This window comes from Anas acuta, chromosome 2 (genome assembly GCF_963932015.1).
Source record: "Anas acuta chromosome 2, bAnaAcu1.1, whole genome shotgun sequence".
NCBI classification, from domain to species: domain Eukaryota; kingdom Metazoa; phylum Chordata; class Aves; order Anseriformes; family Anatidae; genus Anas; species Anas acuta.
The window spans coordinates 42,868,727-42,893,569 of record NC_088980.1 but is presented as its reverse complement, the minus strand read 5'-3'; the positions used below and the strand labels follow the sequence as shown (position 1 = coordinate 42,893,569).

The window sequence follows — 24,843 nt, the reverse complement described above, 5'->3', positions numbered from 1 at the left end:
TTTTTGTGAGGCATGTACTCAAGCATTTGTGCAAATGTTCTGTTCCTTACTGTTTGCCGTGGATAGGATCCATAATAGTTTTGTTACACTGACTGCATCACATTAGCAAATAGAACATGCAAAATATGTGATGGAAAACCTTTCCAAAAATAATCCTGTCAAAAGCCTGCAAGACAGTTTTTAGTTTAGTTTAGGTTTGTTTTCTTTATAAGTAGGAAGTGTTTGTTTTGTCTTCAAAAAAGGAAGGATGCACTTCAAACATATTAAGAGCACAACTTCATTAGTATGGAGGACGAATGAGATAATGACTGAGATAATGAAAGAGAGATTTCCTACCTTTCCTTTCTGTGAGAAGATCTACTGAAATGCAGTATATTTACAGAACTTCTGTTGCTAAAGTTCAAATCGTGTTTGCTTTCATGGTCCCCATTTCTGCTGCTGCACATTTTGGAATGATGGATTGTGGAGCATTGGGTGTTGAGATGAAGAGAATCAATAATATGATACCGAAAAAAAAAAAAAAGGAATAATTCTTGATAGAACATCAATAAAGGCTAAAAGTTGCCATAGGGATTTGAATCTTAAAGAAGAGCTTAAGAAAGTATATTAAAAAGCATTCACTTCTCCCCTTGCACTTGTTCTGCTTTTGTTCCCTGAGTAGAGGTCGCATGGGGGTTCTTGTCAAGGACAGGGATGGAGGTGTTTTTTTTTTTTTTTTTCTGTATCAGTAGGTGCTCAGTATGGTATCTGCTGGTGTGATGTCTTCTGAGCACTGTCACAGCATTGTTGCAATCTCAGCCCACAGCTAGCATGAATAAAAATGGAAGAGTAGAGCTCTTAGTAGCCTTATACACTGTTGAAGGGTTTAACACAGCAAACTATGGGAGAAGTAGCAGAATATGTATCATGACAAACTTAGTGTTTAAGAGAATGTGTGTTGCAGGTCCATACATTGGCATGACTAACCAAGAGTGATCCCAACCAAGAGTCTTTCCATTTGACTCCACTGCTGGCAACTTGGGCAAGAACAATTGGAGTCCAGATTTTGCCTTCGTGCTAGCACTGTACTGTACGGCATTCAATGATTTGTTGGGACACAGTTTGGAATATTTGATCTGAAATAGAGAGGACTGTTTGCCAAGAAACATACTTTTCAGGACAAAGGAGGCTGTCTCATGCAAAATAACTGCTATCTCCATCCAAGCAGAACTCCAGTGCATTTTTCTTTTTGCTTGAGTATGGACTAAATGAGGTTAGTCTGATGTGATTCTGAGCCATAGAACAACAAAACCGAGGAAATCTTGAATCATTTGCCAAGCAGACAGAAACCCAGGTGGGAGATGTTTTTCTTTCCATGGTATAGGGAACGATTTGATGAATTCTCTTTCTAAATGATGCACGTGTTGCACATATACAGTAGAATTGTGATTTTGTTGCTAGCTTTCACTAGGATCTTTATGCAGGAGGCACGGCCGGAGCTCTACATTAGATTTTATGGAAATAGGTGCTGTTGAATGTGAGTGAAGGTATCACAGTATGCCTCTAACATTTCTGCTGTAATTCTTAGTCTTCCTGTCCTCATTGTTATCTTCATGTTTCTCAAATGTTTATCAGAACTACTTTCATAACTTATTGCTCAATTTTTGCTTGCAGCATTATGCAAAAAACCAAACTTCTGTTTACAGATTGCATTCTGAAAGGATATTCATTGCTCTCAGGTGTATAATTCATACCGATGTCACACTCTGGACTTTAATTAGAATGCTTACTCCATCACTCTCATAGTTTAAAAAACAAACACTAAATAAAACACGTAGCTTTGTCACAAAGATAAACCAAATTCAGAGAGGCAAATTAAGTTAGAACGATTCCTCCTCTGAATTCAATATACATTTTGAAAGAATGGTAATTTAGACATCTACCACTGAGCAAATATGGAAAAGCTAGGCTGTTAGTGTTGAAAACTGTAGGTGTTTCTATCTAAGCAAACCGTATGGGAGTTGCCTACTAAAATGTGCCATGTGAAAATAAAGCTATTAAGGCAAGGCTGGCATCATCATTTTTCTTTTGCAGATCAGGTGGTAGTTTCCAGCACTAACTTTTAGAGCTGAAATAAATTAATGCAGAAACCAAGGTTAGGTCATACACATTTTTGCTTTGTTCCAAGTTAAACCATCACAAAAGGCTGCAAAGGAGTGCACTGTTCTGAAATACATTAGTGTTATTAGTAATATATTAAAATGCAACATGTCTTTAAAATATTACTTCTGTCAAAATACTTACGTGTGTTGAATTCTGTCTTTCAAGGAACAGAGTACTTAATCCAGCAACGCATTTAAGCTTATGACTTATTTCAAGCATGAGGACACAGAAGAACTGCTCGCATGCTTAAAGTTAAGCATAAGATTAATTGGACAAGGTTAATAGCCCTGCTGGGATGAGATCAAGTGTTCAGCTATAAGGACCTGACTCTGCCAATCTTACTTATGGCTCATCCTGCACTGAGACACCTATGAGATTTCATCCCGTTCAGTACAAGAGCGGAGTAGCCAAATGCTACTTGCATCATAAATCTAAGAGACGAAATCTTAACCTCCAGGATCAGGACTTCTCCCTTAATATTGCATCACTCTGACTTCTCTGGAAACTCAAGGTTCACAGGGTTTTAATGGAGAGTGTCCTCTAGGGAGAACTGCTTTGCAGATGTGGTGGGACAAGGGCCATGAAGTACAAGTAATCACGCTTAGCCTAGTTAGCACAAGGAGATAAACTGTACCCTTAACCGGCTGCAGCTGATGTTCTGCCTGAGTTCAAACCTTTCTAAATCTAGGGCTTAGGAACCTTAACCCAAGCTTTCCCACCTGGCAGATGAATGCTGCAAGCAGTAGGCTTTTGAGTGATTTAGATCTTGCTCTGATTCCCCTCGGAGTCCCAGAACCTCAGGGTCTCAGTGCACGGTCTGCCTGTAAGCCTTCAGGTTTGAGCCTTAATGTTTCTTGGGGCAGGCAACTGGAAGACAGGCAAGGGGTGCAAGACTCAGACACTTCAAAAAAGCTTCATAAAGCAAAAAACAATTTCTGTCCAAATCTGGCGTATTTCTGAGGGTGACAATAAGCCTTTTCTGTCTCTGCTTTCAGGTTGCTCCAATAATTAAGGAAAGAATGATGAAGAAGGGCAGCATGATGCTTGGGTACCAGCCTCACCGGGGCAAAGTCAACTTCTTCCGCCAGGTGGTGATCAGCCCACAAGTGAGTCGAGAGGACATGGACTTCTTGCTGGATGAAATTGAACTGCTCGCTAAGGACTTGTAGCTGTAGCTCTGCAGCACCAGGCGCTGCTCATGTGTGATATTTATGGACAGAGAATGGCAGCAGCATCCTGGTGCTATTTTGTGAAAGGTAGTAAAAAGCTTGACATATAGGTTGGAAACTGTTGTTTAACATAGTGATGTTCAGAGAGCTTTGCAGGTAGAATACCTCTTCACACAAAAGTATTTGCTGATGGGGGCTGAGACAGACCAGTGCTTGCAGCACCACCACCATTCTGGGAAGTGTTTCCTTGGGGGAACACTTCTGAAAATGGTGTCCGTGTCCCAAGGAGAGCAGCTGTTTATGGGGTGCCTGTGCACAGTGTAGCTCAAAGTGATCGCTTATATATACAGGCAATACTCCTCTTGAGTTACTGGTAGTAGTGAATTTAGCTCAATGAGCTTTAAAATGCTAGTTAGTTCTCTGTCTACTCTGTCAAAACTGTATTTTGGTATGTCTTTAGGGGTAGAGGCCTAGTTGGTATTTACAGAAAGACTGGAAATCATGAACTTAAGGAGTTCCTCAGGGCCCCTTATTAGGTGAGTTGCCCAGATTTTCCACTGTGAGCACCATCAGGCAATAGAACAAGGGCCTGGCAGGGTTGTGCAGTCACCGTCCTTGGAGATTTGCAGGGTCTGGCTGGACAAAGCCCCAAGAAGTCAATATTGACCCTGCTTTTAGCAGGTAGAACTAGATGACCTTCTAAGGTCCCTTCCAACCTAAATGATTTTTTGATTCTGTGAAGTCAAATGATTAGGCCTGGTCAGTGTTTGCCAACGTTGCCCACACAAAACATCACCAGTGCTACAGCAGTGCTGAGAATATAGGAAAGGTGTCTTAGAAATACTTAACTCTTTGGTAACAGGAGTTACCTGTAATTTCGGAACTGTTGTTCATCTTCCTCTATTTTTAAAGCATAAATATTTATTTAACAGATTTAGATGCACTTTAAAATTATTGCAGAGAAAAAAAAAGCATATTTACCTGAAAGATGTGTATTTTTAAGCACGGTAACTGTATGTTAAGAATGTAGCAAAAATACGTATTTGTCATTGTCTGTCTATATTTGCCTACAGATTTTAGGTGACTTGGTTTTATGTTATGAGTGTATAATTTATATTTTGGCACTGAAATTAAGGTGGCAGTGATCAGTGAAAGCCTGATTGTTTTTAGGATGGGAACTACCAAAGTATTTCTGGTCAACCTTAAGATGCAAAATGAGGTTCTAAACTTTGTCTTCATGTTAAGAATTATAGTATACTTCTGATTTGTTTTCATTCTAGCTATAAAATGATCAATTTTGTGAAGACAAAAATTTATTTCTTGGGTTGAAGTTCTTGCAGCAGATTAATGAAAATAACACTGTATTTCACACTGTAATCAACACCTACTTACCTTAGTGTTTTAATGGTTGTTCCCTATCCTGTATTCGAGATAACACCGACCAATATGAACCTTTCTGCTATAACATTTTCTGTATTGCTGAAAGTTGTCTTTAAACACAATGCTTTTATGTTTTCAGTTCCTACGTTGTACTAGGATCCAAAATTGCGTGACATTCCTACTTCCAATCTCCAGGATGATGGTATAGAAAGTTTAACAAGGTCATGATAACCAAGGAGGTCATAATATCAAAGCAGTAGATAAGAGGAAGAATCAAATCTGCAGAACTTGATGGATGTCTTTAACAGTGTCCTGGAAGTGAATTTTCTTGTGCTACTATAGGGAGTCATTGGATTTCAAACCAAACCCCGTGTTGATATTAACATGAAAATAAATGGCAGAATATGGCCCCTGGATTCTGCCCTGTAATATGTGCAGAATACTTTTTTATTACCTTGTGCTTTTGAATTTACCAGTTATGATGATTTTGGAAAGCATTTCACTAAATTCAGGGCCCATAAAGCTTATTTAGCCTCCCAGACAGTTGCAGAGTGTGGCAAGGGGTGCTGAATGGATGCAATGACTTGGCTTTTGCTTCTTAAGGTGGATAGGACTGCTAACCCTCCTCCTTTTCTTTTTCGTCCTTGAAGTGAAAGACATGATAGTGTCAGGATTTTTTGATTATGATCCAGATTCTTGGTGAGTACTTAATTTTTGATTCAGGGGAAGCTATGTCACCTTCCATCAGTGAAGAATTTGACCTGTGGTGTTTTTTTGATGACACTACTGTCAAAAAAGTGTTGTCTCTCTTCATGTTGTTAGTGCATTTCTCTGTGCAGATACTGTAGTGGCTGCAGTTCTTTTTTAAATGAGAGAACTTTTTCAACGTTTGCAGAAAGTGTGTCTCAAGCCAACATGTGGGCTGATGTCTTTGAAGGTGTAGTTTAACCTTCCAGTGTGATGTGAGTACTTTATCTGATCTCTATATATTTTCTATTGTTTCTGACCCTTTAACACATCCAACGTGCGCGATACGGTGGTCTCATTTCAGGACTAATGTATTTTTTCATAGTTGCTTATTTAGAACTGGTATGTACAAAACGTGTATTTTGTAGCTAATCGTTTTAATAAAAAGTGAAGTAAATGATACCCATAAAAATAGAGGCTGTGTTTGTCATTTGTCGATTTAGAACTGCAGGGATATATATAAAGAAGGTGCCGATGAGCTCTCCAGATGGAGAAACAGCAAGCTGCATGCACAGCTTTAAAATGTGAAATCTAGTTTAATCCTGCTTCAGGATGTGGTTTATCTGTGTGTTGTGCCCATATCATCTTTAATAAACATCTTGGATGAAAATGTGTCACAATTTATCTTGCTCTTGCTTTCAAACGCAGAACTTAAATTATTTTTGCAGAAATAGCTGCCTTTTTATTATTATTATTCGTTTTTCTTTTCTATTTAACTATATGGGATTGGCTAATGAGTTCCCAACTCTTAGTTACATGAAGTGCCATTTCTCAGCATGCTAAGCTGAGTTCTGAAAGTAGTGAAGTGCAGCTATAAATCAGCGTAGAAACCAATCCACTGGCAGATTCACTGTTTGTAATTTCTTGCGTCTACTTTTAATAATCTTTTTTCAATATGGAGCTTTAGGAAGAGAGGAAATATTTAGACAGAAGGGATGCTGAGGTAGTTTTTGCTATCAGTTCTGTGGGTGCATCTTGTGAGAACTTTGGGCATTTTATGTTGGATCCGGTATGCAAAATCACATACACAAATCATCATGCCTAAAGCAAGCTGTCCTGGTCTCAGGGCTTCGAGTACAATTTTCTGTGATAGATTAATACTAATCAATAGAGTCTGGTTATGTATGATTTTAGTTCCTCTGTCTCTGATTTAAAGGGAAACCATTGCTGGATTGGGCCCTGAGTTTTATCACTGGGATCTTTCATTTCAATACCAGCAGTTTGGCACTCACAACATCTCAGTTTATCTAGTCAAGGCTCGTGCCTGAAGATTCAGATTTATCTTTATTTCTGTAAGACTGAATTGAGATGTATTTTCATTTGTATCATTCCATGATGCATTAAGGCGCTCTTCAAATATCATTTGACCCTTAAAGGACAAGAAATGTCCTTTCAGAAAATCCTGGTAGAACAGGAGAGTTGCCTTCCTAGAATGCCAGGTAAGAGTGTGTAAAAGCCTGCTCTGTGTTCAAGGCTTTCTCATACACACAGATCATAGCATTAGGTCATGCTCAAATAATTTTTATTTCTAAATCCTTTGGTAGCATGATCAGACTTAAGAAATTGATACGAAATGTTAACTGCAGAGGAGGAGAACAACTCAGAGATATTAAAGACTAAGTATGCTGTCTCTTTTTATATCACGTGAGCTCTATGAAAAGTCAATGGTACACTAAAAGTGTCATTTTAGTCCCCAGTTTTCAACAGCTCCACATCAGCATAGCCTCTCTTCCCTGGTGGCTACTTCTGTGGGCCATCAACAGGAGAGTAAAGTGTGCTCATCCTGGAAATTGGTTGTACGTAATGCCCACTCACGTGCCTGCCCTCCTTCTTGTATAATTGGTAAATGCTGATGAGTCATTTGAGCTTATAGGCACTATATCTCGTACAGTAACTGCTAAATATTGCTACCCTTACATACTGAAATAATGCAATTGCACACATTCATTATGTCTTAATTGCACATGCTAATTGCAGGTTAGATGCAATCAAAGCAACGCTGCCTGGCAAATGCACACTGCAAACCATGAGAAACCCTGGTGAAGGGGTTTTCTTCCTTTAAATTGAATCTAGTTTCCCACAATTACATGCTTTTGCTTCAGATGTACAATTAGATGTTATTACTCTAATTCTGTAACTACACAATAATCAACTAAAAATTACTTTGAGAAGCAAAACAAAACAAGGAAATTTGCACAGCAAGAGGTACAATAAAGAGAACGTCAAAGGTTTAAAGGCAAACCCACAAAAGGAAACAATGGTTATGGGAACAATTAACCTTTGCTAAAATCTAATTTACGTGAATGCATTGTAAAGCCGTGCTGCAGAAGCAGCACAGTGAAATAGCACCCATTACAGAATCACCAAAGAACTTGCATAAACCTAAACATTGCAGCTGTCTGCCCCAAAATATCATGGTCCATCCACTGATCCTAGAGAAGCCCTTAAAGAAGGCAGCACACATTGTAGAATACTAATGACTTTGTGTATATCAGGGCATATTAGGGTTAAGTTTGTTTTAGAGCATTCTTAATAATAAAAGTGAAACTGAAAGGGCAATCTTGAAGAAGAAGTCCCACAGACATGACTTTATGTCCTAGTACCTCATGCACATTTGAAAAACAAGTGGTCACATTTTTAGATTAATTAAAAAAATACAATATGGTAAAATCTTTTGTTTTATGAAAGATAAGGCAAATAATAGAAAGTGACGGACATGGGCCGTTAATAGTCAGTCAAACACAGATGTTCTGTTTTGATGAAGTAATTTCTTTCTTGTGAGGAACTTGGAGAGCATTAATTTCTACAAAGCTATTTAAAAAATGGAAAGTATGAAGAAAACACTTGCCATGAAAGAGCGGAGGCCCATGGAAAATAACATCTGTCTTTGGGACTATGTGCTCTACATTGTCCTCTGCTCAAAGCTGCTCTTCCAAGAAACTTTCACCCAGCTTGTCATTCTGGGAAGTGAGTCCTTGAAGCTGGCAGGCACTGATACTGGAAACTACAGCTTTATCCATGCTGCTTCTTTTATTCTGTCTGATAGGGATTTTTTTTACCCTTGCTCTGTTTCTGTACCCTCTCGTACATTATTTCTAGAGGGATAAATACAGGATTTTTTCCCATATTTGGCACTATAGGAAAAATGTCAGAATAGCAGAAGGGGAAAGATTGAAAGCTGAATGAAAAGCAACATTCAGGGTGGTATCTTGGCATGGTGTTTTGCCTCCTCTGTCTCACACATGGCTTTTTCTCGATGCTCGGGTGATTGTCAGCAAGATCAGGGCTTTACTATGCATTGCACAATAGCGGAGACCAATTTGGCCTTGGGAAACTAAGATAAAGAGTGGCAGAAAGAAATGTTAGTTCTGTTTTATAGAAGAATGATGGACAAGCAAGTTAAAACTTCCATTTTTTTGCCAGAACTTGCACTGCAGCTTTGGATAAATTGTTGAAGGTGTCAGTAAAAGACATAGTGCTGAGTAAAAAATGGGATATAGTGCAATAGGAACAGAGAGACATGGTGGTAGGCTAACCAGATAGTTTCCTGGGGAAAAAATCATTTGCTGGATTGGACATTTGGGAGAACCTACATAAGATGGCAATGAGGACAGAAAATGTGAGGTGGTTACAAATATCTAATGAGAGATGAAAATAGCTAACAAAAAGAGGAAGGCAACCACTCAAGTAATGGTATTGATTCAGGGCTAATCTCATTTCATACGGTCATCGCTGACTCTTTCACAAAAAATAAATGTATGTTCATGAAGTTTGCTGATGAAGCTAAGTTAGAAGTTTTAGAGTTTGACATTCATAGAGAACTAGGTGATTTTCAGAGCTGGTGGTGGTGGAACATGGTCAAGCAGTGCAAACTCCTCAGGGACTTGCAAAAAGCTACGAAAACATTTTGCTAAGAGGTAACATATTAAACACTCAAGAAACAGAAAATTGTAGGGATAGATATAATGACAGCAGAAATAGTGAATGAGCTAAGCCTAAAGTGCAATACTAATAAAGTCAGACAAGATATAAGTTTGTAAATATCAAAGCAGAAAAAGTCCCTCATCAGGAATACAGCAGCGAGAAAACTCAAGCTGGGCATAGAGTTGGTGGCCATTCCTGTCCTCCAGCCCCCAGCTCTATTATCACAAGCTGTGTGCAGTGAGGAGTGATTATATTAATTGTTTTTACAGCGTCAAAGAGCAGCACTGTCTAGTCTTGTGCTCCATCTACTGGTGTTTCCTCTGGTAACAAACTTTTGACATACAAAGGCTTGTCTCTTCTAAAGAACACTCTTGGACGTGGCACACATGGCAGATGTTGGAAAATATTGCTTTACTCTAGCCAAAGTTTCCCATGTAAACACTGGATTTCAATGGACAGCAAGGAATACACGCAAAGTGTCACTGCAAATCTGTGGTGATCCTTTTGTCAAAACTACATAGCAATGGGAATGTGTTTCCATGGTGTGTAACTCATGATGACACTGGTGTGCTTGGGCATCCAGGGTTTTGGCTGAGCAATAGGGCGCTCAAATGCTTTGAGACCTTCAGCCCCTCAGCTGAGCAGTGAGTCCTGACACTTGATCTGTACCAAGACTGAAAATGGATTCAGGAGCCTGCAAACCACATTTAAAATGCATGAGTTTCCAGACTTGATTTGCTTCTGAAGTAATCAAAATAGCCTTTTTTATTATTATTATTTTTTTTAATATTTTCTTTTCCATGAGGACCATCACGGTTCTATGGTTAGTTATGAAAGAGGATATCCTATACTCTCAACCCTGTATGGTTTGGAATTTCCCATAGAACAGAATTTCTGGCTTCTTGGCCGCCCTGAAATAACACCCTTGGAAACAGAGACCAAACACACAGATGCAGCTGCTGTGGCAGGGTCTCAAGATGTCATCCAGACACTATGCCCTCCATCCTGAGATAGGATCAGTGATACAAGAGAGCTAATGTGTAATCTTGCATAGCCTGAAAGTCATGATCTTAAATTCTAGCCATTCTGCAGCCTTCCCATGAGGTTACCTTAATGGCTAATTCTAAATCTATATTTTAGCTGTCCACCATCATTAGAGACAACCACTCCTAAGACAAGACATATTGCTCCTTTTTGCAACTTCTGTGTGTTCAAAGATTTTCTTTACAGCTCCTTAATCATCATCTTTTCTAGTCCTGAACAGCAGTCATTCTTTCCATGCTTTCTCAGAGGCCACATTTGAAAGTCTTCTGCTTACTCTGCTGCCTCAAAAGCCAGAACAGTCTTCTGAAACCTTACCAGGGTTTCAAAGAGAGGGAAGATTGCTTTGTCTGTCTCTCAGCCACCAATGCTGTTTGATGAACAAGATGTTTGCCTACCTCTGTTGACTCTTGCTAGGTTTGTGATCCACTCTGACCACTAGAGCATCTTTGGCTAACTGCTCTACATGGCTTTTCCCCATTAGACAGCTGTATATTTAATTACTCCTGTTTAAAAGTGTCCTCACGAAAGAGGATCAGGATTTTTCAAAACATTTAGGCAAGCTGTCAAGAACAATTTGACTTGTAATTCCATCCTGCATCACACTCACAGCCTCTCATAGCACGCTAAGGCTTGCAGGATTAATAAACATAATATTTCAGTCCATCACCTAGGCTACTATTTAAAATACTGAGTAGGGCTAGACCCAGGTCGCTGTGGAACTACACTCAGAAGATCCTAGGGATGTACACGGTAATTATTATGTCTTTCAAGAAAGCTTTGTGCCCACTCTTTACTTGAATGTAGACATTTTCCTAGTTTGCTAATGAGAATGTCAGTTGAGGCAGTGTGGAAAGCCTTTCTAAGCTCCAGATGCATGATATTTACTGTTTCTTCTCCACTTATAAGGGCTACTGCCATACAGAAAGACAAAAACAAAAAGCCATGACAAGGCTATGTTGACTCCTACCCTGTTGAGTCAGACGAGTGCCCCCAATTCATGCAGCGTCCTCTAAATAGTCACAGATAAGCATGAATGGAGCTGAGATTGCTTCTGCTAATCCCTTTAGAAACCAGAGGAATTTCAGCTAGATCAGCAGGTCTGAAACAATACAACATATCCAAAAGTTTTCTGCCCTACTCTTACCCTGTGCTAGATTGAAAATTCATCTTTTGACACTCGAGAGGACTGATATAACCACACAAGTGCCAAACATTTTGGCCTTTTCAGCCACCCTTCTTTTCAGTTGTGTGGGTTTTCTTTTCTGTATTCTTACGTAAGGTCAGTGCTGTATTTCTTTAGAATTGAAACAGAAAGCCATTGCTCTGGTCCTGGAGTATTCAGCCTGGCAAGACAATCTTGTAGGAGGGGTATTTTTCTCAGATGCATGCATAAAGCATTAAAAAAAAAAAAAGAAAGAGCTCCTTTCCCTCCCTGTTTAAGAGCCCTTCCCCTCATAATTACTGTCTTAATGAAAGTGCTGCATGTAGCTTACAATGCCGATAATTCCATTTTAATTACTCCTAAAAGACAATTAACTCAGTTATTTAAAATGCAATTCATACCATAAAGTCTAGCAAAATGGAGACAGGAGCATACGCAAGTTATGCATCTGAGCATTTAACATCCTCAAGTCAGTGATTTTATCATTGTCAAGATGTGTGGCTCAAGCAAGAAACATGGTGTATGATTGTGAGAGTCACTTGCACTATGGCATTCATATATTCCCACTGTTAATGCATTGGCAGCATGTATAGAAAGGGAGATGACCCTCCGTCCAACCCTTATTTCATGCATTTGTCCATGAAATAAACTTCCATCTCTTCTTGAAGCTGGTAGGATTGATTTTGCACATCAGGGCAAGCAGTGCAGAAAATACCAATCTGCAGACTTGCCAACCCACGTGAAAATCAGGACCCAACAAGGATTGTCTAAATTCTCATTGGGAAATTGAAAGGCAAAAATTTCCTTGTATAAATTCATTGTATTTCTCTCCAGGATTTTTGAACAAAATACTGTGTATCAGCAGCAACGTGAAGGCATTTAAAGAAAAAGCACCTTATAAGCTATCCTATGATCATTCTCTGCACGTTGGTGTGAAAACCACACTGTTCATACTGAAAATCTGCCTATAATCCATAGACGTAATTTGTCAAATCATGACGTCAAACTTACTGATTTCAGCATTGTTACAGTGAAAAGAAGAGATGTTTTTAATAAGTGTCTCTTCCATGAAAGCACGTGGAACAGGAGTCATCTCACCAAGCTACAGCTGTCTTTGCTAAGGGTTCCTCATGGTTTCCTTTGCCGTCATGGAGGAAACCACAAAGGCCAGGGAAGAGCCTACCCCCTTTCAGGAGCAGATTTTGCACCAGTTTTCTGATCTGGTGAAGTCAGAAGGCATCTGCTGCCTCTCTCTCAGGAGAATTTTCTTCAGAATATTTTACATTCAAAAGTGGATCTTCTGCCAAAATGTTCTTTTCTCTAGACCTAATAAAACTAAATTAGACTGGTCCCCAGATCAGGAATGAATTTTGTCTGGTTGTGTGTCACGGATATAATAAACAGTTTATACATGAGCAAAGGCTGTGTTTAAGTATGGCTGAATCCTGTTTGGTTTACTGTGATTAACCTAAACTATTTATAAATAGATGAAGTAAGTTAATTTAAATTCTTTCTTCCATTTCCTATGACTTTGTTAAGATTATTTCCTTAAAAGCAACCATTCCAGAAATTATTTCAAGACAACCAAATTAACGAATGTTAGCATTCTTACGTTAAAATGAAATTTCCATATTTTTTCCCCTCGTTTAATAAGGCTTATATGTCCTTTCCAGAAGGACTCAGGCTGAACAACCTGCTTCTTAGTGGGAGATGCTCTTGATGCCTTGAAACACGGGAGCATTTCACTGTGCTGTTCAAAGCACTGCAAGAAAAATTTCAGTCTAATCCCCTGCAAGCTGCTCTTGCAGGCTCCTCCTCACTGGTGACTGAAGTGGCGGTGACATTGTCGTGCTGCAGAAATGCTGCCTCTGCTTGACACGTGGGGCTCGGATGAGCAAAAGGAGCCACAGCCAGAGCACATGAGTAACTCTGGAATAAGTGTACAAGACTTAACAACTGGAAAATTAAAAGTTCTGGGATGAGATTTATGCCCTGTTCAAAATCTTTTAGCTAATTAAAGGTATGGCTGACTCTCTTCTGTCTCCAAAAACACCCTGCGGTTGATGGAAAGTGAGCATCTTGGCTGAAGAGAATCGATACCCTGGCTTTAATTTCACCAAAGGAGGAAAGCTCACCTTTTCAGCAATAAGACTGCATTCAAGTATCAGTAGTTAGATCATCTTTCACTTGCTAAGCACCTGTGTTATGGATAGGCTGCTCGTGAAGGCACTGCCTGTTAACCCATGTGCTGCAAGACACATGGCACCTGCTCCTTGGTGGCAGCATTGCGCAGCTTTTCTTCCTGGTGCTGAGGGCAGGAGCTCTTTGTGTTTTCTTTTACGAGAGCCTTTCTCTAAGAGCCTTTAGCTCAGTTTTGTTAGATCAAAGATGAAATGCTGTTTTTGCCATTGCAGGCATTCATATACCCTGTATAAAAGGCTGTGCTCTTTCAAAAATTGTATTTTACTTTAAATGATTTTCAAATGATCGTTGCAATGATTCACTGAAACAGCCCCGAGTGGGCCTTGTATTTTCTTCACAATTGCTGAATCGACAAGTCCAGGGAGGCTTTTCTTATACATTGCCAAATGAGGTATTCTGACTTCATATTGACACGTTTATCATTTTATTTTACTGAGTGTCATAGCATAGGCAACCTTGCTAGATCAGTGCAGAAATCCTCTAAGCAGTCACATACATTTATGGGGAATTCAGTATATAAAGATTAATCTTTTAGTCCTAAATATTTGCAGTCACAGACAGACAGACAGACAGATGTTTATCTTAGGTCAAGTTTATCCTGTCTTCTGTTTGAGAAATAGAAAGACAGTTTTCACTTTCAAGGAAAAGTGGGAATTAGATGTAATCAATATTTTCTGTAAAATGTTTTCTACCCTTAAATGGTCTCCTGCAAGGGGAAAGCACGAAGAACCTGGTACTTTTACAAGGGAAAATGCAGGGTTTGGGTTTTGTCAGGAGGGAGGGGATGAGGAGCTCAGCTCCTGTCCCTCCCCATCTAGCTCTGATGATACGTCCTACACCCTTTACACCTCTTCAGATCACCTGAGTAAAGAAGTCCTGTAAACCCCACAAGCAACTTGCTTGTGGCTGAGGCATGGCACAAAAAAAAAAAAAAAAAAAAAAAAGAAAAGAAAAAAGAAAAGAGAAAAGAGAAAAAAGAAGAAAGTAAAAAAAAAAAAAAAAGAAAAAAAAGAAACTAAAAAAAGAAAAAAGAAACAAGAAACAAGAAAAAAAGAAAAAAAAAGAAACAAGAAAAAAGAAAAAAAGAAACAATTAAAAAGAAACAATTAAAAAGAAACAATTAAAATGAAAAATGAAAAAAGAAAAGAAAACGAAAAAGAAAAAAGAAAAGGCATTTCAAAGGTCCTTGTTAAGCTGCCCTGTGCAATACAGCAAACCCAGGGTGGTGGTGCATTTTCACTCATGGCTCAGCAGGTGGGATTTGGAGTGGGTGGTGGTGGTGTTAATGCAGATGCGTCACCCCAGAGGATGCCAGAAAGAGATGGTGTGGTTGATGTGGTCATACTCTCATAGAGCAAGCACAATTTGTTGCTTCCATCAGTGCCCTGATCTGACAGTGGAGGTGCTACCTGATTTCTGTGCAGAATAGTGTGTGTGGCCATGATTTAGGCACCTGGTGAGGTGATGCTCATGGTGGGCACAGGTCTGGGAGAGAGGGGGTGCTGGGAGGGATCAGAAAAGGCTCGGGATTGTGATTGTGGTCTGTGAGGATGTGGGGTGCAGGGGGCAAGGGTAGGCAGTGAGCAGGACTTCCTGGGTGGAGGAAAAGTGAGAAGAGCATTGGCTTGTGTTTCTTCTTCCACAAAGAAGCTTTGCTACAGTGCAGGAGGACGAAGAGGGGCTGTTTTCAACTGTGAAAGGGTCCCTCCTGAGAGACCCTGGCTAAACATGGGAAGAAATATCAGGGATCTCATCTCTACTTGGTTTCACACGGCAGGTCGCCTAAGGAGCAGACATCCATTAGTGAGAATTCAATCCTGTCTACTCAAACTGTTGACTGTTTTATTTTTTTAGACTTTAGCTAGGTAAGTGCAACAGTCCAAAGAGATTGGTTTGTCACCATTATAACCAAGCAGATGTTTCACAGCAGATAATTTATGAGCTGACTTTTGCCTTTGCCTCTTCATGAAGTGATTAGATGGTGCTCAAAGCATTCATTATTCAACAGATTTAAATCTATTTCCTGGGCTTGGTCCTCCCAGGAGCATCGCAATTTGGTTGTATTTCAATAAACCATTGGCTTTGTCTTCAGCTTTCTGCCCACAGGCAAGGCCTTTCAGCTGCCTGAGGTCAAAAACAGGTGAGAACTGCCAACAATCAAGGTGCTGTGAGCCAGCAGGCCCTGGACAGCCATCACGAGACACTGATTTCAGGCCAGCTGGGTCTTGTGGGTCATGCTGTGAATCTCCCAGGAGGATACAGGTGCCTGAAGAGACACCAAGTTGTGCAGTGAGGGGTGTGTCTTATACCTACTCTGTTTGCTAGAACGAGACTGGCATTTTTGGCACCTGCAGGCAAGAGCCTTTTGACCATGCACATGGTATGCACCCTCTTGCATGAATGTCAGCCAAGTAATAAGCAGCACGGATGCAGCCAAACTGTGTTTAGGAGCCACAGGCAGACTGTCTGAAGCAGACTTTGTTCCATCTTCTTTGTGGCTGGAGGGAAAAATTGCCATAAGCAGTTTTTTATTACGCACATAATGTGGTAGGAAAAAAAAAAGCCAGGAGAAGGAGCTAGGGAGCAGGAAATAAATGAGTGAGTGTTCCTAGCAGTGTTCGTTTTGGAAGCCCTTGGGTCCCAACACAGCTGGCTTAACAAGAGGACAGTACTGCAGGTGCTGGACACATGGCACAGTTTCCTTCCAGGAGCATTCAGAACAACGATGCCTTAATGATGCTCTTTTTCCCCACCGCAAGAGCTAGGTCTAGGCCGTGATTTTTTTCTTCTTTTATTGTTTATGTCTTTTCCAGTAGCTATTGGAAATCGCCTGGTGGGGTGAAATCCCCATTGCACTGGGAGTTGTGCAAACTGGTAACACGGAGGCAGTCTGTGCCAGGGAACTCTGCCATCCCACTTCAGACCACTGCATGGGTCACTACCAAACCCAAAGGTTGCTTTCTGCAGTGCAGTTTCTTGTGTGTCTTGGTGCTAAAATGGTGATTGACATGCTAATTAAGAGCTGCTCACAGAAGGCTGTTGAATAGCATGTTTAGGACAAGAAAGGTGGGCAAAGGCCTTAACTGAAAAAAAATATATTAGAGGTATATAATGAACTTTATTTTAGGGATATTGTGTACTTCATTTCAAGACTGAAAGGGCTCTGTAGTTTGCCTGCTACATTTTCTTAATATGGTTTTTATTTGTTTTTGCAACACTCTCTTGCCTTGTTATGCCAAAATGACTTTGACTTTACTCCAGCGTAAACAGGATGTCAGTGCTTGAAGCTCTTTGCACAACGCATGGCCAGCGGTGGGGACCGACAAGGGGCAGCTCCTGCCATCAGCGCACCACCGAACACCGGGGCCCACCACAGTGACGCTGGTCGTGCCTAGGGCTTGGCTGGGTGCTGCTGGAAACTGCAGCGGTGTGGGCAGTGAGGCCCATCGATGCTGCAAGCTGTTTTGTACCTGTGTTTGCTGAAGGATGGGATGGCTGCAGGGCACCCCACCAGGCCTTTCTGTCAGAGCCGCCATGGCAGGCCTGGTGTTGGCAGCACCTCCTGTCCTGACCGATCCCCACAGGCCCCACCATGCTGTCCTCTCTCTGCAGAGCGTCCTCGCTGTGCAGCTTGATTTATGGTGTGGTGGCGTATGTGGGGCAGGGGGGAGGTGGTGTGAAGGGACAGCTGGTGACTGCTGTCTGCGTGGGCACACACTTAGGCAAAGCCTTCTTCTGAAAGCCCTCGTGTTTCCCAATTTAGAGTGGACTTGACCTCTGTGCTGTGCACCCTGCCTTACATCAGCTACATGTGTTGCTCTGTTTGAAGCACTGAGTGTCCAGGAAGGTAGTGAAATCAAAGACACTCTAGGTTTGACAAGGTGTTGAGCAACCTAAGTGGCCTGTTTCGAGCAGGAGCAGTGAGCACCCTGCCAGCCTCAGCTGCTCTGCGATGCTGCCCACCTCATGAACGGCACCTGGGTGCCTGCTTGAGGATCCCCACATGTCCGTTCAACAGGATGTATTCAGCCCAGCGTGGCTTGTGGTGGAAGTTTTGGCACCAAGACATACACACTGAAAAAAGGGTGATGCCTGGAAAGCCTCAGATGCCTTAAATCAAGCACTGGCAGGCTGCGCTGTGTGCACAGGCTTTGGTTCAACCTCAGGCACACCCAAGGCAGATTTCTGGGGGGTGGCGAGGGATGTGCCTCGCTCTTTGTTCATGTGGAGCTTGTGCCCTGTGCATGTCCCCTGCGGGAGGGGCATCCAGGTGAGGAGAGCGCAGAAGCTGTGCAGCATGAGCACATTAATCATACACTTCCCTGTGACACAGATTTAGTGGGCTGTCTTCTGGCTCACTTTAATACCAGCACCAAAATGACCGAGGTTTAACGAAGGCCTTATCTGTACCCAGGAGGGAGCTAGAAGCAAGAGATCATCGACTGTGAACCTGCTTCTCCCCCCTCCCCTGAGACCAGGGAAGGTTTTACACTGCAGGGGCAGCCAGTGTGGATTTGTTCTCTGGTGTTACTCTGTGTAAGGGAAGGACCCGATGGGGGAAGGAGTCATCAGCAAAGTGAGAGACATTCAAAGGCCACTGGACTTGCTGAGCGTGGCATTCAGGCCTCCGGTGAGAAGGGATGGACCTGAATTATTTTAAGGATCATTTTAGGAAGAGGCCTCTCCTGACTGTGGATGCCCTGGAGATGAAAGACAAACCTGAGATGGTGTTATTTTATTTGCTCCAATAAACATTTGATTTATACAAAACAAAACAAAAAATAATAAAAAACCACCACTGTTTACAAAGCAAGTTAAGTGCTTGAAACATTTGATAAACAAGAGTATATATTGTTCACATTCCTATTTCATACATGATGTACAGGTGAAGTATGCCTTAAAAGAATTAAAAAAATCCTTTACATGTAGTAGTAAAAAAAAAAAAAGAAAGAAATGTCAGTATTGACCCTTCTTTTGGGCCTGCACAGGCACTGGCAGCACCTCGCTAGATGGCAGTGGCCCTGCAGCTCCCTCACTTCTTGTTTTTATTAAAAAAAAAAAAAAAAGAATCACCCTTCCCCCCTAAAATTCGACACAGCATCCTCTGAATTCCACTGTAGTCGCTGAGATTTTGCCCTGCTCTGTTTAAATATTTCTGAGTAGTTTAGTTTAAATGGAACAAAAGCTAACAAAACCACTTGAAATAAAATATTTTCCATCATAAGTTTGAACTCCTATTTAAATGAGTATGATTCCTGTTGACTTATTTGGCAATGTCTTCTAGAAAAATATCAATGTTTATCTGTCAAAGGTGTTTAATAAATTGCACTGGATATAGTCCTGTACAGGACTGGTCTGTGCTGGCTGAATTTCTAGTTTCCAAGGCCTGCTTACATGCCAAGGGCAAGAAAAAAAGTGAAAAATCACTGCAAAACTCCTGAAGATAAAATTGTTAGCATTTATTAAACACGCTGCTGTCATTTATATAAGTCCAATGTAATGCCAACTGTCTTCCTAAATATGTCGGAGACCAGAAGCCCTGCTATCCTATATGCAAGCAGCGTGGAGGGCAGGATATGACATTAATCTGATGTTATGGATCTTTCCCTCAGCTCTGAGGTCCTCGTGCAAAAATAAAGGCACTGGGTGTTGTCTCGCTTTTTTCTAGAAAGCGTGGAACAGAGTCAGACCATGGTGTGTCAAGCAATTAGACATGCTGTACATGGAAAAAGTATTTGTTCTTACAGCAACACAATCAAGGTAAAAGGAAAGGGGAGGGGAAAAAAAAAAAAAAAAAGAGTACTGCCTGCACTCAGAATGCAGAGCAAATATAAAACATCTGCTTGGATTATTGCTGGTCGTGTCTTGTTTTGTATGGTTTGGGGGTGGGGAAGGGAGGAGGGGAAATCTCATCCTGCTGATATTTTGCAACCTGCTTGCAAGCAGCATGAATTGAAAGCAATAAACATGTAACGCTAATGACCTCTGTATGAAAACACACGTACGGGAGGGGGCAAACATCCTCACACTCCCATTGTGGGATGCTGTGAGGACTTTGGGGTTAAGGCAAGAGGGCAAAGACATCCCTGAACCTTCTAAAATGTGCAGCAGACAGGACTGCATAGCTACAGCTGCAAAGCCAAATCTGCCTTTCTGCTGTGAGACTGCTCCTGCAACTGTGAGCTCCCGGGCCACAGCTGGGTGCTTATTGTGTCTCCTTCGAAAGCCATCTTCTTATTGCTTATTATTCCTATCTTTTTGGCAGAGTGCTTAGTGCACAATTGCTAGTGTCCTGATGTGCCAGTCTCCCCAGGATCTTTCCCTAAATGGGGAGGGATCTCTAATGCACAGGTAATTTCCTGGAGGCATTTTTAAAACTCTTTCCTTCAGAGCATGGCTGTTTATATATATATATATATATATATATACACACATACATACACACATTTTTTATATATATATGTATATATATATATATAAAAATAGCAATTTCATAGTTATATACAGGCATTAATAAAGTGCATAATGTTATTGGCTATTCTCAAATCTCATTTCCTGAGGAAGTGCTACATACATACATAGCTCCTCCCATGACACGGCACAGCCAACGCTAGGGTATGACACCTGCTCCCTGGCTTTTAACTCCCTTGAATACATCTCCTTGTCCAGAGCCACAGCTTAAAGGGAGTAGTGACAGCCTCAGTCCTCCAGGAAGCAAGTCAAGGCACCGATCGAGACTTCTTCCTTCGCCAAGGTTTAGGAGCGACTTCTCTCCATTTCGGAGCTCTTGGGGTCGCGCTACTTGGCGGTGGTCATGGAGCCGTCTTCGGGGATCTTCTCCTCCGAACAGCTCCTTCCTGAGAGCTTGTCGTGGTGCTTCAGCTCGCTGAAGCGCTCCGCGACGCACTGCGCCGTCAGCCGGGCCTCGGGGTCGTGGTCCCAGCACTCGATCAGGGTTTCACACACCATCTGGATGCCCTACAGAGAGCACAGGGAGACCAGCTGTGATGGGGACAGTCTGAGTCACCGCCAAACCGCATCTGTGAGAGTTTGTTTTAAGGCCCTCCGAAGTGCAGGGGGTTACTTGTACGTGCTGGAGGTGACGGAACCAGTCCCCAAAGTGCTTTGTGGGCTCTGCTGTCACTGTATTGGGGGCATTGGCTTTTTTTTTTTTTTAATATATTTTTTTAGAAAAACACCCTACTACTGTACTTGCAGCAGCTTACATCACTGGTAATGTCATACTTGGATGTATATTCTGATACTTCATAATAAGAAAAATGATGCTTTGGAACAGCGTTAGGGAATCAAACAGTTTTTGTTCCAATCGATATGATCAGACTGCCTGGATAATGATGTCCTGCTCAACCCATCCATCCCTTTGCGTGCCTGAATTCTGTATGGGCTTTTCGAACAGATTCTGATTGCCAGCAGTATCAGGCCCTACATCAGCCTTTATGAATTCCCCGCAGACTAAGTAAAACTATGTGCAAATACGGGCCGCAGTCCCACAAACACTTAAACACATGTCACTCACAGATGTAACTATTTAACCTTCATTTCAATGCTGATGCACATGTTTACAGGAACAAAAAACAGTTGCATCTTTGTAATGCATTTTGTAAACATGAGGTATTTGCCAGGAAATTGTGTGCTTTGCGTTATGACACTAAAAGCCCATTAAGTAGGATTTATCTTAAACTTCTTATTTAAAAAAATAACATTTCACAACAGTGCATTAATTGCGTAATTTACCTAATTGGTGATGTTGACTGATGTCAATGTTAATAGCAGAACGTTATTGTCTGTATACAAATAGCATTAGTTTTCTGCTGGCATTGAAATTACAAGCAGTAAATTAAATTAAATATTAAACATTAACTCGAAATCAATAGTGCAACAAATCTCATTAAGGGGGAAAAAATGTAATATGTAAATCCATTCCAGAATTTTATCACGATGAATAATGAGTTCATTACAAAAACACGACTGCAGTGGAAGGAAATGAATATGGAAGAGCCATTACAGTAAGAGCAACTTCTGTGGAGTTCAAAGCAGATCCTCAGCTGCTGTAAACTGTCACAGCCCTGCTGAAGCCAATGCGTCACTGAATTTCAGACAGCGCAACGTGAAACTCTGAAGGGACTCAAGCGGAGGGAATTAAATCCACCTTCATTAAATGTCCTGTGCCTGTGTTATCAGGCATCCATTTCCTGCCTCAGAGCCTCCAGTGAGCCCTGCTGGAGCCTGCTGCACATGCCCCAGAAATGTGCAAGTGCAGCATAAGGCATCCCAGTCGGGGGTGTGGGTGGCACGAACTGGCTCCCTGAGCACCCCAAGCCCCGGTGGTTCCCTGCCCTGGCGCCCTGGCCATGCTGGCACACTGATGCTGGCCCTACAGCTGGTCAGCTGTGCCTGGAAGGTGCTCCTGAAGCCTCCCTTCCCAGGGCACAGCCAGTTTGTGCCCACAGGAGTGGCTCTGCCCCAAATTCAGTCAAGGCCCCATGCCATCTAACCCTGCCTGAGGCCTGCTTTAAGTGCCAGTGACTTTTGCTTTATAGGGGCCTTCATCGACCTCGATGACATGTGCGTCACTTGACTCTTCCCAAACACACAACGGAAATATTTGCTGACAGCTTCTGCCTTTGCGTTAGCATAGGCCATATCTTTCTCTCATATGCTGTAATGGATTGGTACTAAGTTAGATTTCCTTTTGCTGTTGAGAAAACTTATTGTCCTCAATTTGCTGACCACAGACCTTCCTGTTGTTCTTCTCTTTCCCTAATCAGTTCTCTACACTGCTCTATTTTTCTTTTTTTTTCACACAGAAGACCGTGACTTTTGAGTATTCTCAGAAAGTTCTCACACTGTTCCTAATTTTAAGCATTTTCTTCTACTTATTTTTTTATTTTCCCCCAAATGATCTGGCTCAGGATCTTTTCTGCTTTGTTAATTGGGATCTTCTAAAGTACCATGTGTATATTACCAGTTTGGACTTCGTTTTGCCTTTGTGGAAAAAAACAACTGCAATTAACTCGTGATCACTTTTATTAGCTCAATTACAATTACAAGAAAAATAATTCTGCAATTACTTTTCTATTCTACGCAGATGAGCACTAATACAACCTCTCCTTCCCAGCTCAACATGTTAGTTAGAAGATGGTTGTAGCTCTAGCTCCTAGAAATTTCTAGGGCCTTTCAGTCCTGCTAACATCAGATATCCAGGTGTCCCTCAAAACACAGCTCTCCTCCCCAGTTAAAGCACCCCTCCTCAATAATCCTGCTCATTACAGCTGGCTGCATAAGGAATGATACCACTGGTCCAGGAAGGGGCTGTGCTCTGCCACAGTCATCAGGCAGCAGATGTGTTGCTCCTGGTTGGAGGAGTGATTGATTACAGCCACTCACATGGCCTTTCCTAAGTAAGTGTTAGACTATGATTTTAACATCCCAACTGGAATGAAAAAGGGAGTGTTATATTGCTCCTGATGGAAATTCTAGCTGGTCTTGGTTGCCTGGGCTTTTATAAATGTCCCCTGTGCTTTCCTTTTGTCTGTAAGACCACTCAACATACCGCATTGACAAACGCAATGACCAAGCCTCACTTCTCTGACATGAGTCTCATTTTATCTCTTCTGATAAAACTGCTTAGAGCAGAATTTAAGAAATGCATGCCTTTGGCTTGTTTCCATTCAGCTACTCAGAAATCAGGCCGTGACTATCACACCTAGGAAGTGCAACCGTGGTGTCCGCTAACGGGGAAGGCTGATAGAGTGCCTCCCGACATGCAGGGGAAAGGGACTGCTACTACACAGAATAAAAACAAACTGGCTTGCTGACGATTCATTTCCTATTTTCTTAAACCTGTCAACAGTTGGGATTCCACTATGACCGTTCTCCGTGATAAAGTGCTGAAATTTGTTTTCTCTGCTGAAGGGATGCATGTGTGAAGTTGCTCTCTTTGACCTTTCAGAGCCTGCACGCAGTGTGCTGTGAGGCCCTAATTATTCTGTGGCTGTCTAGATGGTTGTTGAGTCTCAGGTTTCCTTTTTTTTTTTTTTTTTGGTATGGTCACTTTCAGATTACACTGGTGGGCAGTAGAAATTCCAGTGCTTTCGGGGCAGGCACAATGACCTTGTGGTGTCTAAACCATGGGCAGCATCAGTGTCATCATGTGGCAGAGCTCTGATCTGTTCAAAAGAGAGATCCCTCCCACTGAGCAGGATGCTGAGCTAAGGCTCAGGCTTTGGGCAGCAGCTAAATGTGTGGCGTGGCTCCCAGCTGCTTCGATGTGGTGCTCTTACCTGATGGTTAAGCCAGGAGCTGGGGATCTCGGGTCGCCCTCTGTCTCTTAGGACGTTGTCCTTCATGCTTTCCACGCAGGGGTGTTCTCGCACTTTAGAGCCGAATGGGGGCTCGTACTCTTTCACTTCTGCCAAGAGAATAAGCAAACACAAGGGTATTCAGCTGGGCTGTGCTGGTGCCAAGTGTGAAGGGAGCTGGCTGTTCTCCGGAGGAGTAGGAGGCACTGATTAGCTGCTCAGTGCCACTGCTCTGCCTGACCAGCTCCAAACAAAGCAAAGCCAGTTGGCATGTTCAAAAATATTTCAGATGTGTTTCTCCCACATGCCCCCGCCCTCCCTCCCTCCCTTTTTGTTTCCTAGCCAACTAGACAGTTCTCATTTAAACCCTTTAGTACATAATCATATTAGCCACAGTCAGAGCAGCAGAGTCACTTGTAATGGCTTGGGAGCCTTTCACAGTCTCTGCTGAGCCAAAACACTCAGGGACTTCAAGGTGAGCTTCGCTTGAGCCAAGCTTGCAAGAAATGGTTACTTTGGTCCCCTGTAGGTTCCCCGGGGTCCCCACACACTTTCCAGGTGAAATATACACCGAAATCTAGGTCATAGATATTAATGTGCCAGATTGCTAGGAGGAAAGAGTTGCTCGAAAAGGACAAAGTTACAGCAAGGAACAGTGCTGGAAGCTTCCACATTACCCTTGTTTATTACCGAGCCAGTAGTGGTCTGCTCTTATTTTAGGCCTCTTTCCCAAAATAGGTCAGTTTTGACC

At 41.9% G+C, this 24,843-nt stretch overlaps 2 protein-coding genes across 4 annotated transcripts in view; one reads left to right on the top strand and one right to left on the bottom strand.

Moving 5' to 3' along the window:
- GADL1 (glutamate decarboxylase like 1) overlaps positions 1-6,032 on the top strand; it is an 84,253-nt gene extending 78,221 nt beyond the window's left edge. Inside the window, exon 15 of the mRNA XM_068674455.1 lies at positions 3,138-6,032. Coding sequence (XP_068530556.1) covers positions 3,138-3,311 — 174 coding nt within the window. The 3' untranslated portion in view covers positions 3,312-6,032. The remainder of the gene's footprint in view (positions 1-3,137) is intronic.
- Positions 6,033-18,823: 12,791 nt separating this feature from the next.
- The window catches only part of TGFBR2 (transforming growth factor beta receptor 2), a 58,575-nt gene continuing 52,555 nt past the window's right edge, over positions 18,824-24,843 (bottom strand). For all 3 annotated transcript variants that reach the window (XM_068674451.1, XM_068674452.1, XM_068674453.1), the window contains 2 exons: positions 24,075-24,202; positions 18,824-20,748 (listed from right to left, as the gene is read on the bottom strand). In XM_068674451.1, coding sequence (XP_068530552.1) covers positions 20,569-20,748; positions 24,075-24,202 — 308 coding nt within the window. In that variant the 3' untranslated portion in view covers positions 18,824-20,568. The remainder of the gene's footprint in view (positions 20,749-24,074; positions 24,203-24,843) is intronic.